Source organism: Bos grunniens, chromosome 2 (genome assembly GCF_055505025.1).
Source record: "Bos grunniens cultivar Pamir isolate PY7600 chromosome 2, Bosgru_T2T1.0, whole genome shotgun sequence".
Classification (NCBI taxonomy): Eukaryota; Metazoa; Chordata; class Mammalia; order Artiodactyla; family Bovidae; genus Bos; species Bos grunniens.
In genome coordinates, this window is record NC_141166.1 from 27,188,371 (window position 1) to 27,215,015 (window position 26,645).

Here is a 26,645-nt window from a genome sequence, read left to right on the forward strand (position 1 = left end):
CAATATAAACTTTTATATATTAGAAAAGTAAGAAATAAGAAAGACTTATCAAAATAAATCTTTTAAGTTCTGCTCAACACACTCATATGTATATCTTCAATAAATTTGGAACAATAAATTGAAAAGAAATCAATCTTTAATCTCAAATTTTACCAAAGAAAGTCACGGTTATTGATATGTGAAATTTAGTTTGAAATAAAAAGAAAATATCCACAAAATTTGTAGACCTCTGGGGATTAGATTGTTTCCTTGAAACAGTCTAATTGTTTTTGAAGGCAATATTGAAATCCATGATTTTTTTTAAACATAGCAAATGTTCAGTGTCTTGAGGGGAAGCATAAGAACAAAGGTTAGAGGTGAGAATAAAGAATCTTTATTTAACAAACTACATATTAAATATGTATGTAGTGATTTGCATAGTTTGCATGCTGCCTTCTATTTTAACATTGTTGTCCCCTATAAAGTTGAAATAACTTATTTGTGTCTAGCAGTTCTCTGCTCTGATTTATTATAAATATGTATTATTAACTCACATCTTAGAAAATTGTAAAGGTCAAACTAAAGTTTCTAACTTCAGTGTGATCAATTCTGGTAGTAACCTCTGGGCTTTAAGATTAGAATAGATTCTAGTCTCTTTCAAGAATACTGAACCCCTTCATTTGTCCTACCAGTAAAGTCACTTACATCTAAATTTGGAAGCCTAACTGCCTTTGTTGGAGCTCTTAACAATTCTCCCCTGAGAGAGAATCCCAAACTGATACCACTGAAGATTAGAGCTAGCAGCCTTTATCTGAGTCAGTTCCTTTACGAGTATTCAGAGGAGGGCTTCTTCTAAGCAGTTTCTGGTAGTGGAATTATGCCTTATGCTGAGTCTACTAATTAATTTTCTTCTCCTCCATGTTTGTCTTCTTTGGAACTTCCACTTTGTCTTCTTTGGAACTTCTGCTGTTCACATTGAATCCCAGCAAATTCTCCGAAGAGAAATAGCTCCTCAAGTAATTAGACTGTCTGTTTTTGAGGCAGGCAGGAAAAATAATAAGTCATTTCTCTATTGCACTCTTTTTTGCTTGTGTTCAATAATTTTTATGGAGTTAATTTAAATTTAGCAGGCTTTATGTGAACTTGCTTCTAGAGGATTTATTGCATCTTATGTGAAAACCGTCTACGACTGACATTTTAGAATTACCTACCTATTTATGGGATTATACTGCATTCTGTTCTCGAAAGAGCAAGTCAATTTTTGGTGTAGATTTTTCTGTAATTTTTTCCCCTCTTTGTCTATTTTTATGAAAGCTAACTCCAAGGTAGGAGTAGAAACAATGGAAGGAAATAGAGGGTAGAAGATAGGACAGAACTGTGATTTGCTGTAGAAGATCGTCTGTCTCATCAACTATTGATAGAAAAAAGAAACCTCAAAACCCAACTCAGTGATTTACTTAATTTTAAAAATGTGTTTACATATTTTTAAAATAAAATGATCTTGTCCAAATAAGCTGCCAGTGCTATGAGCCAGAATTCAAGGTTTTCCATGTCATGTTAACAAGGGAAATAAAACACTGAACATGTTATCTCACAATGGTTTTGAAATTATATCCAGTTCTATTAAAAAAGAGACAAAAACTGGAGTTTGATATATTTATTATACGTTTTAAAATGTATGGATTATCTGCACCTTTTCAGCCTGTTAAACATCCTACTGTAGTATAAGTTACCCTTTTAATGAGCAGTTAATACACACTGGACACTGTGCTTCACTTCATATTTATTATCTCACTTAATCAGCACATCAACTCTCAAATCAGGCTGCATCCCTTTCTTAAACCATTGGTACAAAAGAATAAACTTTTTATTAATTATCTTACCTCCTGGTATGGTAATTTGACTCAGTACTAGATTAAGGACATTTACTTTTAATTGGTTTTCCAGGAAGGTTTTTGAAAGGCAATGTTTGGGGTGACTGCTGCAGGGTGTATGACTTTCTTCTGATTGGTTTGTGGTGAGGTAGTGTTCCAGGAATCATAATTATTAACTTTCTGATTTCAATCAGGCTGGGGTCTCTGGAGTTCCTGTTTTCCATCTGGGTGGGGACCTGCGTTCCTAAAGAACTCAGAGATGTCTATCCGATTGCCCTGTATAGCCCTGGAGGAGGAACCTGGTCTCTGTCTTATCTCTGAACTACTGTTCAAGTAATTTTGCTCAATTGCCTTCCCTTTGCCTCTGCATTCTATCATGTCTCAGATTAGTAGCTGCTTGGAACTCCAGGAGACACTGCAGGATAACAGAGATCTAGGAACCTTGGATTCCAGGCTTGATCCTGGTATGTTGCAAAAGGAGTGGGGTGGTCAAGTCATTCATCTCAAAAATGAATATGTTGCACTAGATTTAATGTTGACAAAGTGTGACCCCCAGATCTGACACCTGTTTTTATGATCTAAGAGCTAAGAATGATTTTTATAGATGGCATTTACAATTGATTTAATAATAAGGAACACTTTCTTTGAACTCCAGTTTGTAAAATATCCCTCCAGTTAGGAACTCCATTCTCATGAGCAAATAGCACTTAATTGTTACTATTATATTTTGAATTCTATCAGTAAAAACTTGTAAAAATTTCTCACAATTTTATCTTGTTATACAAGTACCTTCTTAATATCCTTGGTCTTCCTCTTGGCCCACAAAGCCTAAATTATTTACTATCTAGCTCTTTACATGGAGAAGGCAATGGCACCCCACTCCAGTACTCTTGCCTAGAAAATCCCATGGACGGAGGAGCCTGGTAGGCTTCAGTCCATGGGGTCGCTGAGTCGGACCTGACTAAGCGACTTCACTTTCACTTTTCACTTTCATGCATTGGAGAAGGAAATGGCAACCCACTCCAGTGTTCTTGCCTGGAGAATCCCAGGGATCGGGGAGCCTGGTGGGCTGCCGTCTATGGGGTTGCACAGAGTCGGACATGACTGAAGCGACTTAGCAGCAGCAGCTCTTTACAGGGCTTCCCAGCTGGTTCAGTGGTAAAGAATCTACCTGCCATTGCAGGAGATGCAGGAGACTCAGGTTCGATCCCTAGGTTGGGAAGATCCCCTGGAGGAGGAAATGGCAACCCACTCCAGTATTCTTGCCCAGAGAATGCTATGGGCAGGGCAGCCATGGTTTTGCCAAGAATCGAATGCAACTGAGCGCGCAGGAGAGCTCTTTACAGAGATGTTTGCCTATTCCTGGATTAGATAATCAGGAAATTTTCTTAAAATAGTCAATTTAAACATGTATCAGGAAAACCAGTTGTGGAAGGCAGATGACTGGACAGTGTGGTTTTGCCACTGTTTTGCTATTTCTGAATGAAATAGAGTCGGGTGGTCTGAAAGCATAGCCCCATTTCCCTGTAACAACTGTGCATCTTTACCTATAGCTTTCAAAAGCATGAGAAGAGATTTATATGCCTGATTTATAGATTCAACTACACTGCCTAGGTTAGAAAAGCAACCTTGCCTTGGGCACATTTTTAACCTCTCTGCCTCAGCTTTCCCATCTGTATTGTGGGGGATCTGTTTTTGTTCACAGCTTCCCCAAAGATGGCTGGAGATTGCACAGTTTAGCAAAAATCTGAAAGCAGAAACCCTCTTTCCCACTGCTATCCACTACTAAGTCACTTCAGCTGTGTCCAACTCTTTGTGACCCCAAGGACTATAGCCTTCCAGGCTCCTCTGTCCATGGGATTTTCCAGGCAAGAATACTGGAGTGGGTTGCCATCTCCTTCTCCAGAGGATCTTCCCAACCCAGGGATCGAAGGCATGTCTCTTACGTCTCCTGCAATAGCATTGTCAGGCAGGTTCTTTACCACTAGCACCACCTAGGAACCCCAGAAACCCTCTTTAGAGACCTCATTTTATTTTTGTTTTTATGTTTTTAAACTTTTATTTTTGTATGTATTTTTCTTTTCTTTTGGCTGTGCTGTGTGGCATGCAGAATCTTAGTTCCCTGACCAGGCATTGAGCCCTTTGTCCCCAGCACTGGGAGCACACAGTCTTAACCACTAGACCGCCAAGGAAGTCCCCAGAAACTTTCTATGACAGATTTCTTTACTCTTGAGAAATCCTCTTATGTTCAGTTCAGCTGCTCAGTCATGTCCGACTCTTTGTGACCCCATGAATCACAGAACGCCAGATCTCCCTGTCTATCACCAACTCCCAGAGTTCACTCAGACTCACGTCCATCGAGTCGGTGATGCCATCCAGCCATCTCATCCTCTGTCATCCCTTTCTCCTCCTGCCCGCAATCCCTCCCAGCATGAGAGTCTTTTCCAGTGAGTCAGCTCTTCGCATGAGGTGGCTAAAGTACTGGAGTTTCAGCTTTAGCATCATTCCTTCCAAAGAACGCCCAGGACTGATCTCCTTTAGAATGGACTGGTTGGATCTTCTTGCAGTCCATCATATAATATACAGTTTAACAAGTGAATCAATTAATCTGAAACTAACTTGGTAACAATAGCTTCCCTGGTGGCTCAGACTTGTGGGCTTCCCTGATAGCTCAGAGGGTAAAGAATCTGCCCGAAGTGCAGGAGACTCGGATTCAATCCCTGAGTTGAAAAGGTCCTCTGGAGAAGGGAATGGCTACCCACTCCAGGATTCTTGCCCGGAGAATCCCATGGACAGAGAAGCCTGGTGGGCTATAGTCCATGGGGTCACAAAGATTCGGACACATCTGAGTGACTAACGCTTTCACTTTCAACTTGGTGTAATGGCCATTACTTAACTTTGATACATTTAAAACAAATTCCTAAGCATATTGAAGCTACTGTATACTCAGTACACAAAAGGCAGAACTTCCCGTAGTACAGGTCTGCATGCATGCATGCTCAGTCGGTTCAGTCATAGCCTGCCCTTTCTCCATCGGATCTTCCCGACCCAGGAATCTGTCCGGGGTCTCCTACATTGCAGGCACATTCTTTACCAACTGAGCTATCAGGGACGCCCACGAGTCTGGAAGTGTGTGCCTAATGTCCCACCCACACAATACAGTTAGAGGGACCCATAGGCCTCCCAGAGCGAAATGTTCCCCCAGAATCAGTTTGTATAAACGGCTCAGATTTCCCCAAGGGAGCCACTGTCGGAATTTCAGCTTTGACCTTCTGGAGACTCCAAATTAAAATGCAAATTCGTTACCTAGGAAGGTAATTTTTAACACATTAATGTTTATTTGTTAGTACTTTAGCACAAATTAGGTTTTTTTCAAATTAGGCAGCTGCCTAAGAGCAGTGCTTAAATAGAAGTGAATCAGCCTCCCAGAGGTGGGCTCAGGGTCAGTTTGAATAAAAGTCCTTGGGTGATGGTGTTAAATCCCCCACCACAGTCAGACCCCATCATTTGCAAGAGAGTTGCGCACTCTCACTTGTGTGTGTGCGCACACACACACACACACACACCCACACACCCACAGGAGACTTCATAGTCCAGACTCTAGCATAGCATTGCCCAATAGAAATATAGTGTATGGGGTTTAGTAGCTAAATTCAAAAATGTAAAATTTAAAAGGTTAAATTAAACTTAATGGTATTTTATTTAACTTGGCATATCCAGAATATTGCTTCAATATATAATCAATATAAAAATTATTGTTATTTCTCCTTTTTGAGTACTAAAGCTTTGAAGTGTGTGTGTGTGTGTGTGTGTGTGTGCTGAGTCGTGTCTGACTCTTTGTGACCCCATGAACTGCAGCCCACCAGGCTCCTCTGTCCATGGGATTTCCCAGGCAAGAATACTGGAGTGGGTTGCCATTTCCTTCTCCAGGCAATCTTCCTGACCTGGGGATCAAACCCTCATCTCTTGCTTTTGAAATATTGTGTGTATTTCACACTTATTCGGACCAGGCACATGTCAAGTGCCCCGGGGCCACTTGTGGCCAGTCCTTACCTTATTAAACAGGGCAGCTTTGAAGGATGTGGACCTGGAAAGTGGGTTATAGATATGTGACTGATGAAGGTAGCAACTGGATGGCCTGGGGGTGAACAAATAGAAGATAGGACCACCTCTGTTTCCCCAGCACGCAATTATATCAATGTCACATTTTTGCTTGAAGTCAGTCATAACTTTGTATAACTACATGAAAACTTTTAGAAGAGCCTGATGTTGACCCCACCACTTAACTGTGTGACCCTGGACAAGTTACCCCAAACCGTCAATTGTTTCATTTGCCAAATGGAAAATGAAAAGCTTCAATCTCACAGGATTGTTGTGAAGATTAAATGAAATAATGCATGTAAACATTATAAATGCTCAATGAATGCTTGCTATCTCATCACAATTGATATGATCATTAGCAAGTTTTTATAAAATAGCTTAAAAGATGAACTATAAAGGCAATCAGGTACTATCAATCTTTCTGTATTTCTCTAAAAAAGGAGAAAAATGACTAAATATTTATATGTAATGACTAGTTCCTTAAATTGAGCAGTACACCTCGTGTGTGTGTGTGTGTGTGTGTGTGTGTGTTAGTCCTTTAGTCGTGTCTGACTCTTTGTGACCCCATGGACTGTAGCCTGCCAGGCTCCTCTGTCCATGGAATTCTCCAGGCAAGAATACTGGAGTGGGTAGCCATTCTCTTCTCCAGGGAATCTTCTTGACCCAGGGATCGAACCCGAGTCTCCTGCATTGAAGGCATATTCTTTATCGTCTGAGCCACCAGGGAAGTCCATACCTCATCTGTACACTAAGAAATCCTCCAGATACTACCTTGCCTTAAGAACTATTTTGTTACTGTTTTTAAACAAAAGTAGTTATATGTAAGTGCTGTATTCCACAAGGAAACGTGTACAGAAGATTATCCTGCTAGTGCATGGTATTGAGTGAGGCAATGATAGAAAAGTTTTTGTTTCTCTTCCGCACTCTCATTTATTAGTATCTTCTTTTATTTAAAGGCAGCAGAAAAAAATTATTAAGGCAAAGCTAAAGGAAAAGAAAGTTTTGCATGGCATATATGAACTAATTTCCCCGCAATGGCATATATGAGCTGTCAGGGAAAGCACTCCTTCTCCTGTACCCCATCTAGTGAATCCTCACCAGCAAGAGGGCAGAAGGAAAGCATCTCTTGGGTGTGCTCTCTCCAAACCCACTTACCATGTCACTATCCTTCAAAACTGTAGTGGAATAGTTTGCATCTAAAAGAGAATGATGGAAAAGCATAGCACATGTCAATGCTTGCTATACACGTTTCATGGAGATTTTGTTTAGAATGGAAGATGCAGTGTAGATTTTAAGATGCAAATAAGTGGTGAATAAACATGGGATGTACTTACACATTCATGCACCAAATGCTGCAAGGCTGTGAACCACACAGAGCAAAGAAATGTACTCAGCCATCAATTTAGAAGGTCATTTTGAGTGTAGGCAGTGAAATGGCTATGTGCATGAAAAACTACTACTATATTTTGAGAGATCCTTTCTAAGAATCCTGAAATATTAATAACATGGTCTTAATGTAGTTGAAGACAAAAGAATGTGTTAAGGGTAGCAAGGGTTGCTGAGAGTTGCACAATGACAATTTTGTGTTTTCTACTCTTGCTTATAAAAGCAAGAGGAAAAGAGAGTAAAAATAGTCGGTGTGTTTCAAGAACAGCAGCTTTCAGTATCCCCAGTAGATATAAAATTCAGTATTCCTCAAATGAATTCACAAATACTTACTCTTGGTAACATTAATATACTAGCTTCAAGGAAACCAAAAAGAAGTATAAAATTGAAAACTCATTTCTTCCTTAAATGAGCATGCATATACACAACTAATTTTTGAACTTTAAGAAATTCAGGACATCCTTCAATTTTATTTTTGTCAACTAGAAATTTAATTTTCTAACTGAAGGTATTCTTATCAGAATAGACATTGAGGAAGCAGCATGCCTTTTTTCTTAACAAGTTTTTAAATGTGTTCTGTTTTCACATTGCAGCGAATCAGTCATAGACCAATTTTTTTGTTTTCAATATTCCACTCCCATTTTTAGTTTTTACATTTGCTGCCTGATGAAGGAATGTTCACAAGGATCAGTCAGGAACGTGGAAAGCTTTCCTCCCATATCCAGATGTGAACAAATAAAAGCAATTTATCGCTTTGGCCAGTCCCAGCGCGGAGCGACCAGTTTCTACAAGTTGCCTTTGTGGGCTGTGACTGGCTGAGTGACATGTGACCCAGTGAGTTTGTGTCAAGTTCAAGAACCCATTGTGTTTGAAGTGGGAGGGTCAAGTTGAACCCTCAGTGCTTCTTCCTGCCAAAGCTGGACTTTTTGATTTTAATCGAAAATGCAGGGTCATCTTTAAGCGTGACCAGAAAGCACCTTGCATGTTGAACCTTGTCTAATGATATGATGTGTATAAACTGGAGACACCATAAATCTCAGCCACTGGGGCAACTTGTTTTTCTAAGATGCTCTGGTCCAGTGAAAGACAAAAGCAAATAAGGGAGAGATTGATCTCCGAGCGCTTTTATTGTTGGTGCTATACACATCATAAAGTTTTGGCCCGTTAAAGGAAGTTCCATAAACAACATTAGTTAATAATGGTGAAGTCACTGTGGACCTTTCTGGAGCTTCTGCTCAACTCCCTTTCCGCTTGCCCGTTAGCAGAGCATGATTAAGAAAATACCAACAGGATGTGCTGGAGGGAGGAACAGACTTCAACTGGAAGCCATACGGATGCTTGACGGATGAGTAATGAGATGGGGAATGTGGCCATATCTCTCAGAGAATCACACAGTTCTGTGGATCTCTTTTTATCTTCTGGTTTGAATAAAATCTGCTGACTGCTGGCACGGTTGGTCTCTTGCGGTGGTCACGCTAATGGAAAAGGGCCTTCTCCCAGCTGATATTTTTGATAGTATGAAAACACCCAAAGTATGTGATAAATGGGAAAAAAAAAAAAACCTGAGAGTGAATCATACTGGAAAGATTGTGAGTAACTGTCACATTTTTAATGGTACCTCTGGTCTTATAAAATAACTGTATTTTTAATGGCCTTGTCACTGTGGGTTTAATACGGATGGTGTGGGTCAATTTTTATGTGAGGTTGAGACTGATTTGGGAGGTGATCTTGAAGGGCATAGGGGAGAGAAAAAGGGAGAGCAAGACCCTACTAATTATTTTTTATTGTGAGGTTTCCCAGAATTATTGAGGTTTTCCACATTAGTCAAAGCAGCCCTCAGTGTCAGCATGATGTTTATAAAGATGAAGTCATGGAAAGCGGGTCAGGTGCGTGAGGGACTATATGGTCCATGTTCTCCCCACCAGTCAACTGGGCTGTGTGTGCAGAGGGAGGGAGGTGTTGAAAAATGGAGGAAGGGGAAAACAGGAGGGTTTTATGAAGTTGAAAATAAACACGGAGTATCTGCTGATCTTAAAAAAACTTAACATATTCCAAAATGTTCTGTGGGTAGTTTATATTACTTTCCCCTGAAATCATGATCTACGTCTTACCAGGTCTTTTATGCTTGGTTGCTTATGTTGGTCTTTCACTTTGGCTATAATTAAGAAATAATCACCTACAAATTTTTGGTTGGCACTGAGCTACACTTCCAACTGGTTGGTTCAAGACCGTGCTCTTAGATTCCATAGCATGGGGCCAAAAGTACGGGCTTTGGGGGCCGAACACTTGCAGTCAAAGCTGGTCCCTGACATTTACCAGATGCGTGGTCTGGTGCCGACAATTTACTGCTCAAAGCTGGTATTCCTCATTTCTAAGGTAAGGTTAATAACAGTGCCTGTGGAAATGGAGAGCTGTAAAGATCAAACAATGTTGTGCATATGAGCATGTAGGAAGCACTTGGGTAAACTTTAGGTGTGATTTTATTGATACAACTGGTTTTAAGAAAATTTTTTTCATAGGGCTTTGCCACCTGACCAGTCATGTTAAAGATTATTAAAGAGTGGTTGTTATCAACAAATATTTTGGGTTGTTTTACCTGCATCTCCAGCCAGATGCTCACTTGTTGTTCAGGCACTCAGCTGTATCCGACTCTTTGCGACCCCATGGACTACAGCACCCCAGGCTTCCCTGTCCTTCACCATCTCCTAGAGCTTGCTCAAACTCATGTCCATTGAGTCGGTGAGATTAGCAAAAAATATCTCTTTCTGAATCAAGGAAGTGACATCTTGCTTTGCTTTGTTAACTAGGGGTTTATATTGGTTTGTTTTTTCTGCTTCCCTTTAGCTTGCAAAATCGGATATTACAAGGCCCTCTCCACGGATGCCGCCTGTGCTAAGTGCCCGCCACACAGCTACTCTGTCTGGGAAGGCGCGACGTCATGTACCTGTGACCGAGGCTTCTTCAGAGCAGACAACGATGCTGCCTCCATGCCCTGTACCCGTAAGTTATACACTCATCTCCCATGTCTTAGATGCCAGCAGCTTCCATTACCATCATTGGGGCACTTGTCAGCCCTTCTCCCAGGATAAGGGTGCAGGGGGGCAAATGAAATCAAACGTACGTCTTTTCTCACTCAGAGCAGGAGAAATGCTTAGGAAAAGAATGGCTCATTCTCACTGAGTTTGTTGCCTTCAGAACGCACAGCTGCCGACAGACTAGTTTTTGTAGCAGAGATGGTATGTTCGGGGGTTGTGTGACAGTGTAATTAGAGCTGAGATGGGAATTTATAAACGGTTTTAACATGTCATCACGGACTCTTGGGAAGCTTGGCAGCTGGAGGGGAAAGCGGTAAAGGATGGGATCACGTGTGGGCAGGTGGTTTCAGTTCTGTGTGCTGACCTCATGGCTTGCGATGTCATTTCCCTTCACTACTTTTCTTCTTTCCTCATAGTTCTGTGTTCATAACATTTAGGCCTGGATCCTTGTGAATGCTTGTTGAATGATGGGCACTAAACACACGCTGGGGTAAGGAATGAATGGGGTTGGCACCTTGGGATGCAAGGGAACAGAGAACTCTTTCTCACACTTTATATGGACAGTGGTCCTAAAGGTTACTATTAATTTCATTCACACTCTGGGATTCATAAATCCTGCAACGGCTATGACCTTGACCAGAAGAGGGAATGGTGGACCTGGGTGCCCTTGTGTTCTCGTTGGCCAAGTCTGTGTTTGGAGGGTCAGAATCGAGTGGCCAGGCACAGAGGCTTTGCACAGGTTTTGGCTTTGTTTCCCAGCCCACTGTTTAGTACCCAGGTGACTGTTGGAGCCTTTTAAGTCTCAGTGTCCTCATCTGTCCAATGGACTAATAATAGTACCTCCTTCACGGTTGCTCCTACTCAACACTTCACATTGTTTACATACTGTGTAAAATGCATAAAATCATGCTAGTTGATAGATTTTAGGTTTTACTATCACTAAGACTTGCATTATTTTGTTTCTCAACTACCATATAGTCTACCTTGGGTGGCCTGGAAATAACACCGCAGACAGGAGTATTTTCTGATTTGGAGGTATTTGGGTCAGTGGTGGAGGCATTTTCTTGCCCAGTCAAGGACCACATTTAAAAGGAGCAGGTGGAGAAACTTCAGGGCAGTCCCAAATTTGTGCTGAAATTGTCCTACCCTCAGGAGTTCCTCAGAGAAGGTAATGGCACCCCACTCCAGTACTCTTGCCTGGAAAATCCCATGGGTGGAGGACCCTGGTAGGCTGCAGCCCATGAGTTTGCTATGAGTCAGACATGACTGAGCAACTTCACTCTCACTTTTCACTTCTATGCATTGGAGAAGGAAATGGCAACCCACTCCAGTGTTCTTGCCTGGAAAATCCCAGGGACGGGGAAGCCTGGTGAGAGATCATCTATGGGGTCACACAGAGTCGGACACAACTGAAGCGACTTAGCAGCAGCAGCAGCAGCAGCAGTAGCAACAGCAGCAGGAGTTCCTTTCATAACCAGAGATGATAGTAATTATAATCATGATAACAGCCACCTTTTTATCATCACATCCAGGTAATGTATTAGACACTTTCCATTAACCTTATCATAGGGCTCACAAGATAACAAATATATGAGATAGATATTATCTTCATTTTAGAGAGTAACTGCCAGCCCCAGTGTCCACCCCAGCTGAGTGATGGCTCTGCAAGACCAGAAGACTTTGCAGAGTTTCTATTTATTTGGAGGCACTCTTACCCCTCCCCAGCTCAAGCGCAAACTTCCAGAAGGAAGGTTATTAGGGCTGGCCTTAGGTGTGAGCACAACTGGGCAAAGATTTCCTCATGTTCTTTCTCTGTTCCTTCCGTAGACTACCTGCTTCCCCTGGATGCCAGGGCGATTTGATATGCTCTAGTCCCAGCCTTTTTCTTTTCCAATCTAAATATCCTTCTCTACTGTTCCATTGTGTGAGATTAGCTTAATAATAAACTCTCCTCTGTCTCCAGTTGATTCTCCCATGATTCTCCAGTTGTGATTTTAGGTCACAGTAGCAAACTCAAAGGGACTCTGTGGGACGACAGTGTGCTAATTGCCCTCAATTTGCATCATGCAGCCCAACTCCTACTTTTCAAACAGATAAAGTCTTTCTCTAGGCCAGGGCTTGACTGTGTCGAGAGTTGGACTGTGAAGAAAGCTGAGTGCTGAAGAATTGATGCTTTTGAACTGTGGTGTTGGAGAAGACTCTTGAGAGTCCCTCGGACTGCAAGGAGATCCAACCGTCCATTCTGAAGGAGATCAGCCCTGGGATTTGTTTGGAAGGAATGATACTAAAGCTGAAACGCCAGTACTTTGGCCACCTCATGCGAAGAGTTGACTCATTGGAAAAGACTCTGATGCTGGAAGGGAATGGGGGCAGGAGGAGAAGAGGATGACAGAGGATGAGATGGCTGGATGGCATCACCAACTCCATGGACGTGAGTTTCAGTGAACTCTAGGAGTTGGTGATGGATAGAGAGGCCTTGCGTGCTGCAATTCATGGGGTTGCAAAGAGTCGGACATGACTGAGCGACTGAACTGAACTGAACTGACTATGTCATGAACCTCATAAAAGTCTCCTCTGATGGCAAGACAACCTGGCTTTTTCTCCCAGGTGTTTTTAGTCTTATGATTCTGATCTGTTGTCTAGCATCCTAGGGGACCATGGGCTGATCACTCAATTCCTGCAGCTTGCCATGTGGGAGTTTAGGGAGACCCCAAAAGTTGGTACATGCCTGAGTTACTGGCACATTTGCCATATGTATACAAGTGGTTTCTGAACACTTGAAATTTTATGTTTTTGTAGGAATTAAATTGTCAGCTTTACCTTAACTATGCAAATAAGAAAAGGAAAATATTGATTTTAGCCTGTGGGTAGACCTGAAAGTTTTAACACTAAAGTAACTTCTGCATTTTTCAGAGACTGGTTTCAACAATGAAAGAAAAATGGCTTTTTGGGTCATTGATAAGAGACCCATGAAAGCACCAAAGCAACATGTGATTGTCTGACATTTTCCTAATGGGATCCTTGGGTTTATTTCATCTCTGACTCTGAGTTAAGAGGAAACATGGTACTGATGTTAACACCACACACTTGTGAGGCTATTTAATCTCTTCAAGCCCTAGTTACAGTTCAGTTGAGTCGCTCAGTCATGTCCGACTCTATGAGACCCCATGGACTGTAGCACACCAGGCTTCCCTGTGCATCACCAACTCCTGGAGCCTGCTCAAATTCATGTCCATCGAGTTGGTGATGCCGTCTATCTCATCCTCTGTTGTCCCCTTCTCCTCCCACCTTCAATCTTTCCCAGCATCAGGGTCTTTTCAAATGAGTCAGTTCTTTGCATCAGGTGGCCAAAGTATTGGAGTTTCAGCTTCAGCATCAGTCCTTCCAATGAATATTCAGGACTGATTTCCTTTAGGATGGACTGGTTGGATCTGCTTGCAGTCCAAGGGACTCTCAAGAGTCTTCTCCAACACCACAGTTCAAAAGCATCAATTCTTTGGCGCTCAGCTTTCTTTATGGTGTGACTCTCATATCCATACATGATGTGATGGATCATGGAAAAAGCCATACTGGAAAAGCCGTAGCTTTGACTGTATGGACCTTTGTTGGCAAAGTAATGTCTCTGCTTTTTAATATACTGTCTAGATTGGTCATAACTTTTCTTCCAAGGCACAAGTGTCTTTTAATTTCATGGCTGCAGTCACCATCTGCAGTGATTTTTGGAGCCGAAGAAAATAAAGTCTGTCAATGTTTCCATTGTTTCCCTATCTATTTGCCATGAACTGATGGGACCGGATGCCATGATCTTAGTTTTTTGAATGTTGAGTTTCAAGCCAGCATCAGAGGGCAGACAGAATGAAAGCCCCACTTTACTCATCTGTAAAATGGGATTCTCACTAACTACCTGTGGAATCATTTTAAAAATTAAACAAGAAGATATTTGGAAAAGTCTGGCACAAGATATGGATCTAATAATTGTTTTCTTTTTTTTTATTCCCAGCTGGTCACTCCCTTCTCCAAACTACCTCCACAGCAGATGGCCTATGCATCTCATTGCCCCTCTAAAGAGATTTTCTCACTTGACTACAGTATTAGAGTAGGACTCAGACATTAGTATTTTCAAAAGTTGCCCTCCTTATTCTACTGTACAGACAAGGTTGAGATCACTCCTCTATGAAGTTAAAATTTTAAGTTTTTTTTTTTAATTTGATAAATATTAACTACACAAAAGACTCTTAAGACTCTGAGATACGGCTAATCTGTGAGGTTTGCTAATGGATAGACTAGTGAATTAACCAGCAGAATTAGAATCCATTCTGGCCCGTGGCTCTTCCTCTAGATCTCTCCCATCCTGGTGAATAGTGGACCTGCATTGTCCAACATATTAACCACTAGGCCTATTTTAATTGGCACATTGCAAGGACTCGATAGCTACATGTGGTAAGCATATTGAATGGCACTTCTAGAAAATATTTCTCCCATCACAGAAAGTTCCATGGACAGACAGTATGGTAGCAGATTTTTCAGTAGAGAAAACAGTGGGAGTTTCTCAGAGAACCTTTTGTTCAAATAACCCATGAAATGAAGCCCTTCCCCTTTGCCCCACCCCCAGGTTTATTGGCTTCTCTTGACAAGATGTGGGGATGGAAAGGAACATAAACATCAAGGATCCTTTCAAAGTGATTCCAGCCTCTAATCAGCTCTTCCCAGTTGGTTAAGCCAGGTGACAAACCCAATTCGCTTGCGCTGACAGCCGTGGTAATCAGGGACCTTCTTTGTTCATTATGCTGTCTTTAACCCCAACATTCTTATGCAGCCCTGCGTTTAGTGATCGCTCACTGTGACGGCAGACTAATGAAGAAATAAAACACACTCTCTGAGACTCATTCTTCTAGCCAAAGAGAGAGACTGCTCCACTGGCTTGTAAAATCAGGTTTTTGTTCACTTGGCGAATGATTAGACCAGGTGAATACAAGTCGTATTGGCTGATTTAGAAGGAAACACCTAAGACGTTCTTCATACCATCAGCATTGCTGGAAAACTTCAGAGAATTTAATGGCGAATAAACTTTATCTCTTGGAGGACTTCTTGGCTGGAGCCTCTGGTTAGGTGGACATAAATGGCTATGAGTGAGATAGGCAGGGTTTCAACGGAGGCATCACATAATTCAAGAAAATAATCCATACCCGTTAGAATGGAGAGTTTTAACAATGCTTCTTAAAGGTGAACATGCATAGACATCATGTGAAGTCACCTAAGGATTGGTTGGAGAGGTCAGGCCTGACTTTCTGCATCTCACAAGTCCCCCAGATGCTGCTGTTGTAGTGGACTGTCTTTGTTTTGTTGTTTAGTCACTAAGTCGTGTCTGACTTTTGGTGACCGCCCCCCATAGACCGTAACCTGCCAGGCTTCTCTGTCCATGGAATTCTCCAGGCCAGAAAATGGTTGCCATTTCCTTCTCCAGGGGATCTTCCTGACCCAGGGACAGAACCCAAGTCTCCCGCAAATGACAGACAGATTCTTTACCGTTAAGCCACCCGGGGAGCCTGGACCATCTTCAGGCAGTAGGAATTTAGAGCCTCCCTGCTGGATGACACGTGATGGGAGATGTGCTCTTCAATGCCTGTCACTTACAGGCCATTTCTTCAGTTCAGTGGTAGCCCTAGTGGAGATATTTCAAAGGTTATGAACATTCTCCCTTAATGGAAACTGAGTACTTCCTTTGTCCCTCAGATGAAGAAAATCTCCTGGTTTGGAGTTGCATAATCAAACACAGGCACTGTAGTCTCCACAGGTTACTAGGTTACAGCCAAAGAGTGGAAATGACAGTGTTCTCAGACACATGTGTCAGTTAAAAAGTCGACAGGGTTTTTGGTGACTTTGCCAGCAAGACAGACTTCCATAATACAAGGATGCCATCTAAGCTGATGAAGGGGTTTTGATTTCATGAATCATTTCTTAGAAGAAATTTCAGTATGATTTTTAAAAATTGAAGTATAGTTGATTTACAGTGTTTTAGGTATATAGGAAAGTGACTTGGTTATATATCTATATTTCTTTTCAGATTCCTTTCCATTGTGAGTTTTTACAAGATACTGAATATAGTTCCCAGTGCTACACTATAGGCCCCTCTTGTTTATCTATTTTATGTATAGTCATGTGTATCTGTTAATCCCAAATTCACAATTTATCCTTCCCCCCATCCTTTCCCCTTTGATAACCATAAGTTCGATTTTTATGTCTGTGACTCTATTTCTGTTTTGTAAATAAGTTCATTTGTATCATTTTTTAAGATCCACATATAAATGGTATTGTACATCTGTCTCTTTCTGACTTACTTCACTTAGTATAATAATCTCTAGGTCCGTGTTGCTGCAAGTGGCATTTCATTCTTTTTTATGGCTAATATTCCATTTAAATATGTCTGTGTATATATACCGGAGAAAGCAATGGCACCCTACTCCAGTACTCTTGCCTGGAAAATCCCATGGACAGAGGAGCCTGGTGGGCTACCGTCTATGGGGTCGCATAGAGTCGGGCACGACTGAAGCGACTTAGCAGCAGCAGCAGCAGTGTATATATACACACACATATACACACACATCTTCTTTATCCATTCATCTGTTTTCTTATCTTGGCTGTTGTAAATAGTGCTGCTAGGAACATTGGGGTACATGTATTATAACTTTTCAACTTAAGAGTTTTCATCTTTTCTGGAAATATGCCCAGGAGTGGGATTACTGGATCATGTGATAACTCTATTTTTCGTTTTTTAAGGAACCTCCATACTATTCACCGTAGTGGCTTCACCAATTTACATTCCCACCAACAGTGCAAGAGGATTCCCTTTTCTCCACACCCTCTCCAGCATTTATTATTGTAGATGTTTTAATGATGGCCATTCTGACCAATAAGTGTGATTTCTGTTAATGAGATTAATGTCCTTTAACTTTGCTGATCAGCAGCCCCTCCCTTCCAGATCTCGTTTCCTTTCTCTGTACCTGTCCTTGTAGTCAGGAATGTAGTCTGGTGATCAGCAGTGCTAGGAGACCAGTGCAGGACCTTGATGTCTTAGTTATTCAGTTGCTTGTTCAGTGATTCTAGTGAGTCTCCTTTTCCCTCTTTGGGAGACCAAACCACTATTAGATTTAAGGTAACTTTCTGATTCTTTCTTGTGTTTCAAAAGGTATTGAAAAAACGCCTTATAGCAGAAGCAGATTGGCTTTGTATATCTAGGACAAAATAACTAATTTGTTATTTTGCCTCTTTGACTTCTGAGCACCATTACTGGAGTAGTTTTCCATCCTTTTCAATTGGAAATCAGTTCTTGTGTTGTGGGGTCTTTATTTAACTTGTTTGATGAAACTTATTAGGGCCTCATGACTGGGGGCAAACCCACTCCAGGACTCTTACCTGGAAGATCCCATGGACAGAGGAGCCTGGTAGGCTACAGTCCATGGGGTTGCAAAGAGTCGGACAGACTGAGCGACTTCACTTATTTTAGATTGCCAACGCAAAGGGCCTTCACGAATCTGTCTGTAAGTGAACACCCTTGAATAATTCAATCAGCTATGCCAAACAAACAAAGAGTGATTGATTGATACTTTGATATGGCCTAAAATATTCCAAAATTACAGCTTTTAAGACAATTTGTACTGGAGGAGCTTAGTGCTAATGAGGGCACATTTACCAAGATTTATGAGGAAAGGTCTTGATTTGAGAAAGCTTTCTGTAGGTATACGTTATCAAGAAATTGAAACAGTCCAGCTCCAAACAGTAAAACACCACTTATTCTGTCTTTACATTTGCCTTTTCTAATTGAATTTATTGCACCACTGTATTTCCTCCAGAAAGTGTATTGTTTTAAAATTACCATTTCACTTCTACTAGTCAAAGCCCCTCACTTCTAATGCTTTCTGACAGTTATCAACATAATGAACCATAATGAAATGATGAGCAATCTTCAGTGGAAACCCAGTGTGGATCCCAGTGGTGCTGTGTGACTGTGCTGTTAACATTTGAATGCAAATTAAAATAACATCGTCCTTACTTGTTTCCAAGGTCAAGAGAATAGAGAGACTTTTTTTTTAAGTGCTTTAATTTTGGAAATCTCATATCCATTTTCAAGCAAGCCCTTGAAGGTTCCACTGATGTTCAGTTCAGTTCTCTACCCCCAAAGATTTACACGCTCACATCGGCTAAGGGATGTGTGGAGGGGTGTCTAACACAAAGCTTTGATGTTATAAACCATAGGATAAAAGGTAGCCTTTGGCTTCAAGTAAAGTACATTTTCTCCCACCCCAAAGCATATTTCTTTTTGCTTTAGAACTACAAGTAACTAATAATGTAATGATTGGAGGAAGGACATTTATGTGAAATTGATAAATGAGAATGCAGTTAGTTCTGGTGACAGATCGGTTAGTAGCAGAGTGAGAATAAAGGCCAAATATTCCTAAAGTTGTATCCATGAAAGTGTTTCAGAAGATCCATTGGTTGATCCCTAACCATTTCACATTTTATTATCCCGGTAATCATTTTTTTAGAACATATTTTTATGAAAATTCTTGTATCTAAGATTTGGTTATTTCATGTCATTTATCAAATTTGCAATATTAGAGTGCAGTTTCATGCTACATTTCATTTGTCATAGGACAGAAACGCAAATTGAGACATCAACCCCCCCCCACCCCCCGCCCCTGCCCCACCATTGCCAGGTCATGAGACTTGGTTTTCAAGGCAGAACATATGGTCCACTGCCTGTTAAGCCAGTTGATAGGCCAACAAATGTGTGTCCTCTGGACCATAAAAGCTGGTCAAATCAACCAAAGATATTTTCATGATTCATATGCAACCTTCTATCCATTCCATTTCTAGACTGATTTTTTAGTTACAGCTTTAGTTCAAGGTCTGATATCAGTTAGTGAGTAAACTACATCTTTGTTTCTTCCTTTTGGGTTACCTTGTAGCATTTTGACTGTGAATAGGAAAAATTACCTCTAAAGAAATTAAGTGCATAACTCTTGTCTAAAGACACGGATATGGGGTGGATGGTGGTGGGGAGGAGAAGCACCAGGTGTGCTTAATGGAAAGCACTAGATGGGCTGCAGGCTGATCACTTGCCATTTGGTAAAATTTTAAAAGTTCTAGGTTATTTAAGGAAGATCAGATATCATCTTATTGAATTATCTTTTGAAAATGCTCTTTTAGCTTCCATCTTATCCTCCAACCTACTTCTGGTTTTATACAGGTTATTTATCAGGATTAATAGTACATAGTAGATTCAGCTGGGAAATGCACATGTTTAAGGGACAGGATTGTGAGCCCAAGTGAAAGACTTGACTCAACTGCCAGTATCATTTAGCCAGGTTATTAAAATTTTTCCATCACCATGAATAATTAAGAATGGTTTGTTATCACCCAGGCCCTGTCATTTCTGGGTAGCATTTTTGACACTACTCATAGAAGTCATACCCTGGCTGTGCACAGCATGCTTCTGTGAAACAAGGTCAATTAGGCACTTTCCTGAGATCCCCTAGGGTGAGAAGTGAATACCTTCTCTGCTATCAGCATTTTGATTTTGCCGTCATAGTTGACTCTTGTTCTACAAGCCATGTACAGCTTGGCAGAAGATGGACCGAGGGGAGAGCCCTGTTGCATGGGTAGAATTGCCCCCCACCCTCCTGTGACCTTCCACCTAGGAAAGAGCCTTTAATAAAAACCCCTGCTCTGGACTCGAATGTAGGAACCAGGCAAACAGCACATCTTAGCTAAGACCAGAGCACCTGACAGGAAGTAATGCCAGCAAACGTCAGCCTGAAGGGCAGAACAGCCAGGAGAAATGTGAGAGGTCCCAGCTGGGGCCACAGAGAATGTGTAGATACACTTCATTTTTTTCCTTTGGATTGTGCATATCTCTGGGAAGGGGATCCTTTTAGCCTTTGAATCAGGCTTTCTGATCCTATCATTGCACATTATTGACTGGGTGAATTTGGGTGAGTTTCTTCACTTCTCCTATCTTAGTTTTCGCTCATCAGATTGCTTCGGGTAACACATACTTTTCTACCAGATGTGATTATGGGGAGCAAAGGAGATTAAGGATGAGAAAGAACTTTGTAAGAAATGAATTCACACGCTAGCTAATTCTAAAGCAAAATATTCATGCTTTTTTTTAAAATTACTTTTAATGGGCTTCCTTATTGTGACTTCTTTCTGGATAACTGAGAGTTGACTGCGTAGAGCACTTCAGCCATAAACTAGTCATCTTAGAGAAAATTCAACCACAGTTAATTGGTAAAGAAAAAGCAAATGGTTCCTGGGTATAGAATGGAAAAAAAAATACTAGATATACTGAAAAATAAGTGGTAGCAAAATTTCAGTAAGGAGTGACCTCGACTGGGAACCCAAGGTTTTTTGGGGACAGCAATAAAGGATTGATGTGTTTGCAAGACTCAGATTTTTAATAATGGGCCATTCTGCTTTGGCTCTAGCTGTTGTTAAATGCATGAACTGCTGTGATAAAAGGTTACGCCCTGTGCCTACATTTCAGAAGAGGTGTCCCAGCAGCCGTTTTCATGTAAACTTACCCACAGCAGAAAAGGCTGAGAGAAGGCAATTAGCAGTGACAACATATACAGCTGTCAGGGAGGATGCATGACTTTGTTTGAGTCACAACTTACACACCCCAAGTGTTTATTCTGCCTTATAACCTGTCTTGCAGCTGGAGAGAGATTAACAAAGGCTGATCTGAAGGGTTAGAGGGTTTTACAGCTAAGGCACTGAAGTCTTATTGACCGTCAAAAAGTTGTCCGTGATTAATGAAGCCTTATGGGACTCAAGACCCAAGGCACCTCTTCCTCAGAAGCTCTGTCTTGCAGTGGTTGCCTCGGTGTATCAGAAGGGTGGCAGGAGCGCTTCAAGAAATTGATCACTTACAAATTACATTTCTGTCTGTGCTCTGGGAGAGTGTTTCTTTCCATGTCTAGAATTAATTTCAAGACACAGGCATTGAATTTTCATACTCTTCATGGGGTTCTTCAAGCAAGAATACTGAAGTGGCTTGCCATTCCCTTATCCAGTGGATCATGTTTTGTCAGAACTCTCCACCATAACTTCCACCGTCTTGGGTGGCCTGCATGGCATGGCTCATAGCTTCATTGAATTACACAAAGCTGTGATCCATGTTATCATTTTGGTTATCTTTTTGTGATTGTGGCTGAGCACCGAAGAATTGATGCTTGCTAACTGTGATGTTGGAGAAGACTCTTGAGAGTCCCTTGGATTGCAAGGAGATGAAACCAGTCCATCCTAAAGGAAATCAGTCCTGAATATTCATTGGAAGGACTGATGCTGAAGCTCTAATACTTTGGCCATCTGATGCAAAGAGCTGGCTTATTGGAAAAAACTCTGATGCTGGGCAAGATTGAATGCAGATGAAGAAGGGAGCAACAGAGAATGAGATGGTTAGATGCCACCACTGACTCAAGAGGCATGAGTTTGAGCCAACTTTGGGAAATAGTGAAGACAGGGAGCCCTGGAATGCTGCAGTGCATGGGGTCGCAAAGAGTCGGACACGACTGAGTGACTGAACAACAACAACACTGAATTTTAAAATGGTGATTAAAATCAGTTCAGTATGAAAAGTCTATGATAGATTTGGAAATTGCTTTATACAAGAGCTCCTTTGATGTCCTATCAGCTATCTGCCAGCCCTGGCTGTGGACTTTAAAAAAAACCTTTTAGCACGTGATTGCCTTTTTTTCTTCATCAGCTTTTGTGATGTGATATACCCGAGTGCCATGGTGGTGACACTTCTGAGGAGTGAGCTGCACTGGGCTTAAGGAATCATCATTCATTCATTTATTTGTTCAGCAGATTCTCCATAAGCACCTACTACACCTTTGACTTCTGTCTAAGGGCTGGGGGACTCTCAAAAATCAGAAAAAAAGATTGTTGTTTTCATGGAGCTTCTGTTCTAATGGTGGGAATATAAATGATACACAAGATAATGTAAAATTCTTACAAGAAAGAGGGGGAAAAAAGAGTATATCATAGTGTAAAACAGAGGAAAGGGAAGGATTTTACTTTTCAGGGAGTGGTCAGGACCAAGGAGCTGAGATTTGAGCTGAGACCCAGGGGGCAAGGAAGAAGCCAGGGGACAGAATTCCAGGTACAGCTACCAAGTCTAAAGAATTTGAGTTGCGTGTTTAAAGTTTTGCTAACAATGTGAGTTTTAAAATGACTTATTTTAAACCTTTTGGTCCTGGAGTCTGTTGGCATTTTCATTTCAGTTGTAAGAAACAGAAATTTCAGGTTTTTGTGGCACAGTATGCCATGTGTCCATATAGATTTAAATACTTTGGCAGGACCTACTTTTTTTTTTTTTTTTTTTAAGATTTTTGATGTAGACCATTTTCTCAAGTCTTTATTGAATTTGTTGCAATATTGCTTCTGTTTTTATGTTTTGTTTTGTTTTTTTTTTTGGTTTACGAGGCATGTAGGATCCTAGCTCCCCAACCAGGAATCAAGCCCGCATGCCCTGCATTGGAAGGCAAAGTCTTAACCATTAAACTGCCAGGCCAGAGAGGTCCCTGGCAGAACATACTTTTAAATGCGTTTCTCAAAGCGGGTGCCCATCTTTTGCTGAAATTTCAGTTTTCTGAAGTGAAATTTCAGAACAAAGAAGTGAATTTTACCTTATTTGTGACTTTGGAGTAAGGTATGTAAGGTGCCCAGTGGCAGTTACTCTGGCCTAGGCTTTCCATGGGATGGTTTACACCAAACGCCTAGTTCACACTGGAGGCATTTTTTGGCTTTGGGTTTAGTGTTGGCTGACCTTTTTGAATGATTTTATTAAGGTTCCTATAGACTTCATGTGAATGTCTAAACATCAGGTTGCCCTAAACGGTCTACTTTAAATCCTGGCATAAGCCATCAAGCATATTTTCTAAACTACTCAGGAATTTCACTCAGGAATTTCTAATCCACAAGAGGGAAGAATTATGTTTTGTGGAATTACTAGAATTTTCTTTGATGCTTGGAATATTGCCCTTCTTAAATGTCACATTCGCTTAATTCCTCTAGATAGTGTGAAAACTTGTCTTTTCCCAGAGGAAAGTATGTGGTAGGTTAAGGAAGATCAAAATTTCTTTTATGATGTAACATGATATGATGCAGTAGTCCTTTGCTTCTGCTGTAATTTGGCTATGGTTTCTTGGGAACTTCACGCTGTCAAACTCCTGTCAGCTGAATGCAGGTTGACATCCCACTAGAAAATAATGATTACCCATTGTAGCACCTTCCACCAGTACCTGCTGTGCGATACAGAAAGTATTTCACGCCAGCGAAGCAAATGGATATTCATTAAATTTATCCACAGTGGCAAGAAATACAGGGGCCATTGCTTTTAGAGCAATGAGAAAACCGAAACATAAACCATAATATATACTGCATTTAATTCCTTTGTTAGTCAGAAAATGTAACTTGGACTTTAGAAGCCATAGTTGTTATCTGACCTGTGCGTGCATATGAGCTCGATTGTTCAGTTGTGTCTGATTCTTTGTGACCCCATGGACTATAGCCCACCAGGCTCCTCTGTCCATGGGATTCTACAGGCAGGAATACTGGAGAGAGTTGCCATTTTCTCCTCGACCTCCTCTCCTCCTCCTCTTCTCGACCCAGGCATCAAGCTCAAGTCTCTTATGCCTCCTGCATTGGCAGGCGGGTTCTTTACCACTAGCACCATCTGGGAGGCCTTGCATAAGTGTGTAAATCATGAGTGCAATCTCCTTAGATTAGTTAAGAGTATGCTTGAAGTCCCTAGAATTCTATGCAAAATCATTAGTGATAATCTTTCTAGGAAGAGGATATTTGCTCCCATCAAATTCTCTGTAGCAGGGCTTGGTAAACTGTAGCCTGAAAATCAAATTCAACTGCCCTTGTTTTTGCAAATCAATTTTCTTGGAACACAGTCATACCCATTTTTTAGGTATTGTCTGTGGTTGCTTTCAAGAGCCATGCAGAGTTGAACATTTGCCAGAGAGACTATATAGCCCATAAAGCCTAAAATATTGACTATCTATCTGACCCTTTACAGAGAAGCTTGTTGAACACTATTATCAAGGGTTAGTAAGTTAAGGATTATTGCATTTGAATTTTGCTTCTGTTAGTTCAACTATTAGCCATGTCACTAAATTATTTTTAAAATGTGAAAGGCATTCTAAACATGAGAACTTTGAAATAGCTAAGCATGCCAGACCCATTCTTTGATGAAGAAAGATAGAACCTTAGGCTTGTATATGAATATTAAGCAGGTTTTACAAAAAGAGCCAAAAATGTAAAGGGAGGACATTTATTATCCCTTTAAATATGCTTCAGTACTTGATTGATTTGTATTTAAAATTGTCTTAATTTTGCTTGTAAAAGTAAAATTGAAAGAAAAAAAAACATAATTCTATAAAAGCTAATAAGGAAAAGGCCCATGAAATTAACTTGCTTCAGAGATAAAGTTTGCCACAGTTGCTTGCTTGAAGAAATCATCACCTGAAATCAAGATGGAAAAAGAAAGGTCATAAAAAACAGTGTCAAAGTAACAAAGCTTAGATTGGCAGAGCCCACATTTTAAATTTCCAGTCATACTGGCTGGTTATGGAGCTATAAAAACAAGAAGAGGGCAGGATGCTTACATTGCCATTCTCCTGAGGCTCGCATCCATATTTAACTTTCTGTAGTCTCTTCCTTCCCTCTTTAATTCCATGCCCCTTCCCTCAACTATCCAGGGAGGTATCACAATGAATCAGAATATTTCTTTTTTTCCTTCTTCTAGAGCATGTAAGTAAAACTGGACACAATAAGTATTTCTTGAATAAGTGTGTGGCTCCACAGTCCTTCCCAACAGATGTCACCACCTCTATATGACGCATAGCCCTTCCCACTTGTTCAGAGTGTTTTTAAATTGTAGCAAAGATTATTGAATTAAACTAGCTACATTGAGATGCTCCATTACAGGGCTTAATGGTAATGAATCTGTATGTGAAAAGCTGGCTAATACAGGCTTAGCCCAGAAAAGCCTATATTAATTTACAGGCTTAAAATAACATTGTAGGTGGAGGGACAGAAGATGCATTAGAGGACCTTGTTCCAGCCAGTCATTCATGACTCCTCAAACAGCTATTGAGCTTGCTCTGAACTAGGGATCATAGGAGACACCAGGAAATGATGAAGACATCAATTCTGCTATCATACAAACTGTAAGAGAAACAATTATCAAATATATGTTTGGTTCAGTTCAGTCGCTCAGTCGTGTCCAACTCTTTGCGATTCCATGAACTGCAGCACACCAGGCCTCCCTGTCCATCACCAACTCCTGGAGTCCACCCAAACTCATGTCCGTTGAGTCGGTGATGCCATCCAACCCATCTCATCCTCTGTCATCCCCTTCTCCTCCTGCCCTCAATCTTTCCCAGCATCAGGGAATTTTCCATTGAGTCAGCTCTTCACATCAGGTGGCCAAAGTATTGGAGTTTCAGCTTCAACATCAGTCCTTCCAGTGAACACCCAGGACTGACCTCCTTTAGGATGGACTGGTTTGATCTCCTTGCAGTCCAAGGGACTCTAAAGAGTCTTCTCCAACACCACAGTTCAAAAGCATCAATTCTTCAGCTCTCAGCTTTCTCTATAGTCCAACTCTCACATCCGTACATGATCACTGGAAAAACCATAGCCTTGACTATATGAACCTTTGTTGACAAAGTAATGTCTCTGCTTTTTAATATGCTGTGTAGGTTGGTCATAACTTTTCTTCCAAGGAGTAAGTGTCTTTTAATTTCATGGCTGCAATCACCATCTGCAGTGATTTTGGAGCTCAGAAAAATAAAGTCAGCCACTGTTTCCACTGTTTCCCCATCTATTTGCCATGAAGTGATGGGACCAGATGCCATGATCTTAGTTTTCTGAATGTTGAGTTTTAAGCCAAATTTTTCAGTCTCCTCTTCACTTCCATCAAGAGGCTCTTTAGTTCTTCTTCATTTTCTGCAATAAGGGTGGTGTCATCTGCATTTCTGAAAGTGAAAGGGAAGTTGCTCAGTCATGTATGACTCTTTGCAACCCCGTGGACTATAGCTCACCAGGCTCCTCCATCCATGGGATTCTCCAGGCAAGAATACTGGAGTGAGTTGCCATTTCCTTCTCCAAGGGTTGTTCCCGACCCAGGGATTGAACCCAGGTCTCCCGCATTGCAGGCAGACGCTTTAACCTCTGAGCCACCAGGGAAGCC

General features: G+C 41.1%; 1 protein-coding gene across 3 annotated transcripts in view; it reads left to right on the top strand.

Moving 5' to 3' along the window:
• The window catches only part of EPHA4 (EPH receptor A4), a 161,948-nt gene that overhangs the window by 55,051 nt on the left and 80,252 nt on the right, over positions 1 to 26,645 (top strand). For all 3 annotated transcript variants that reach the window (XM_086366384.1, XM_086366374.1, XM_086366394.1), the window contains one exon: positions 10,185 to 10,340. In XM_086366384.1, coding sequence (XP_086222510.1) covers positions 10,185 to 10,340 — 156 coding nt within the window. The remainder of the gene's footprint in view (positions 1 to 10,184; positions 10,341 to 26,645) is intronic.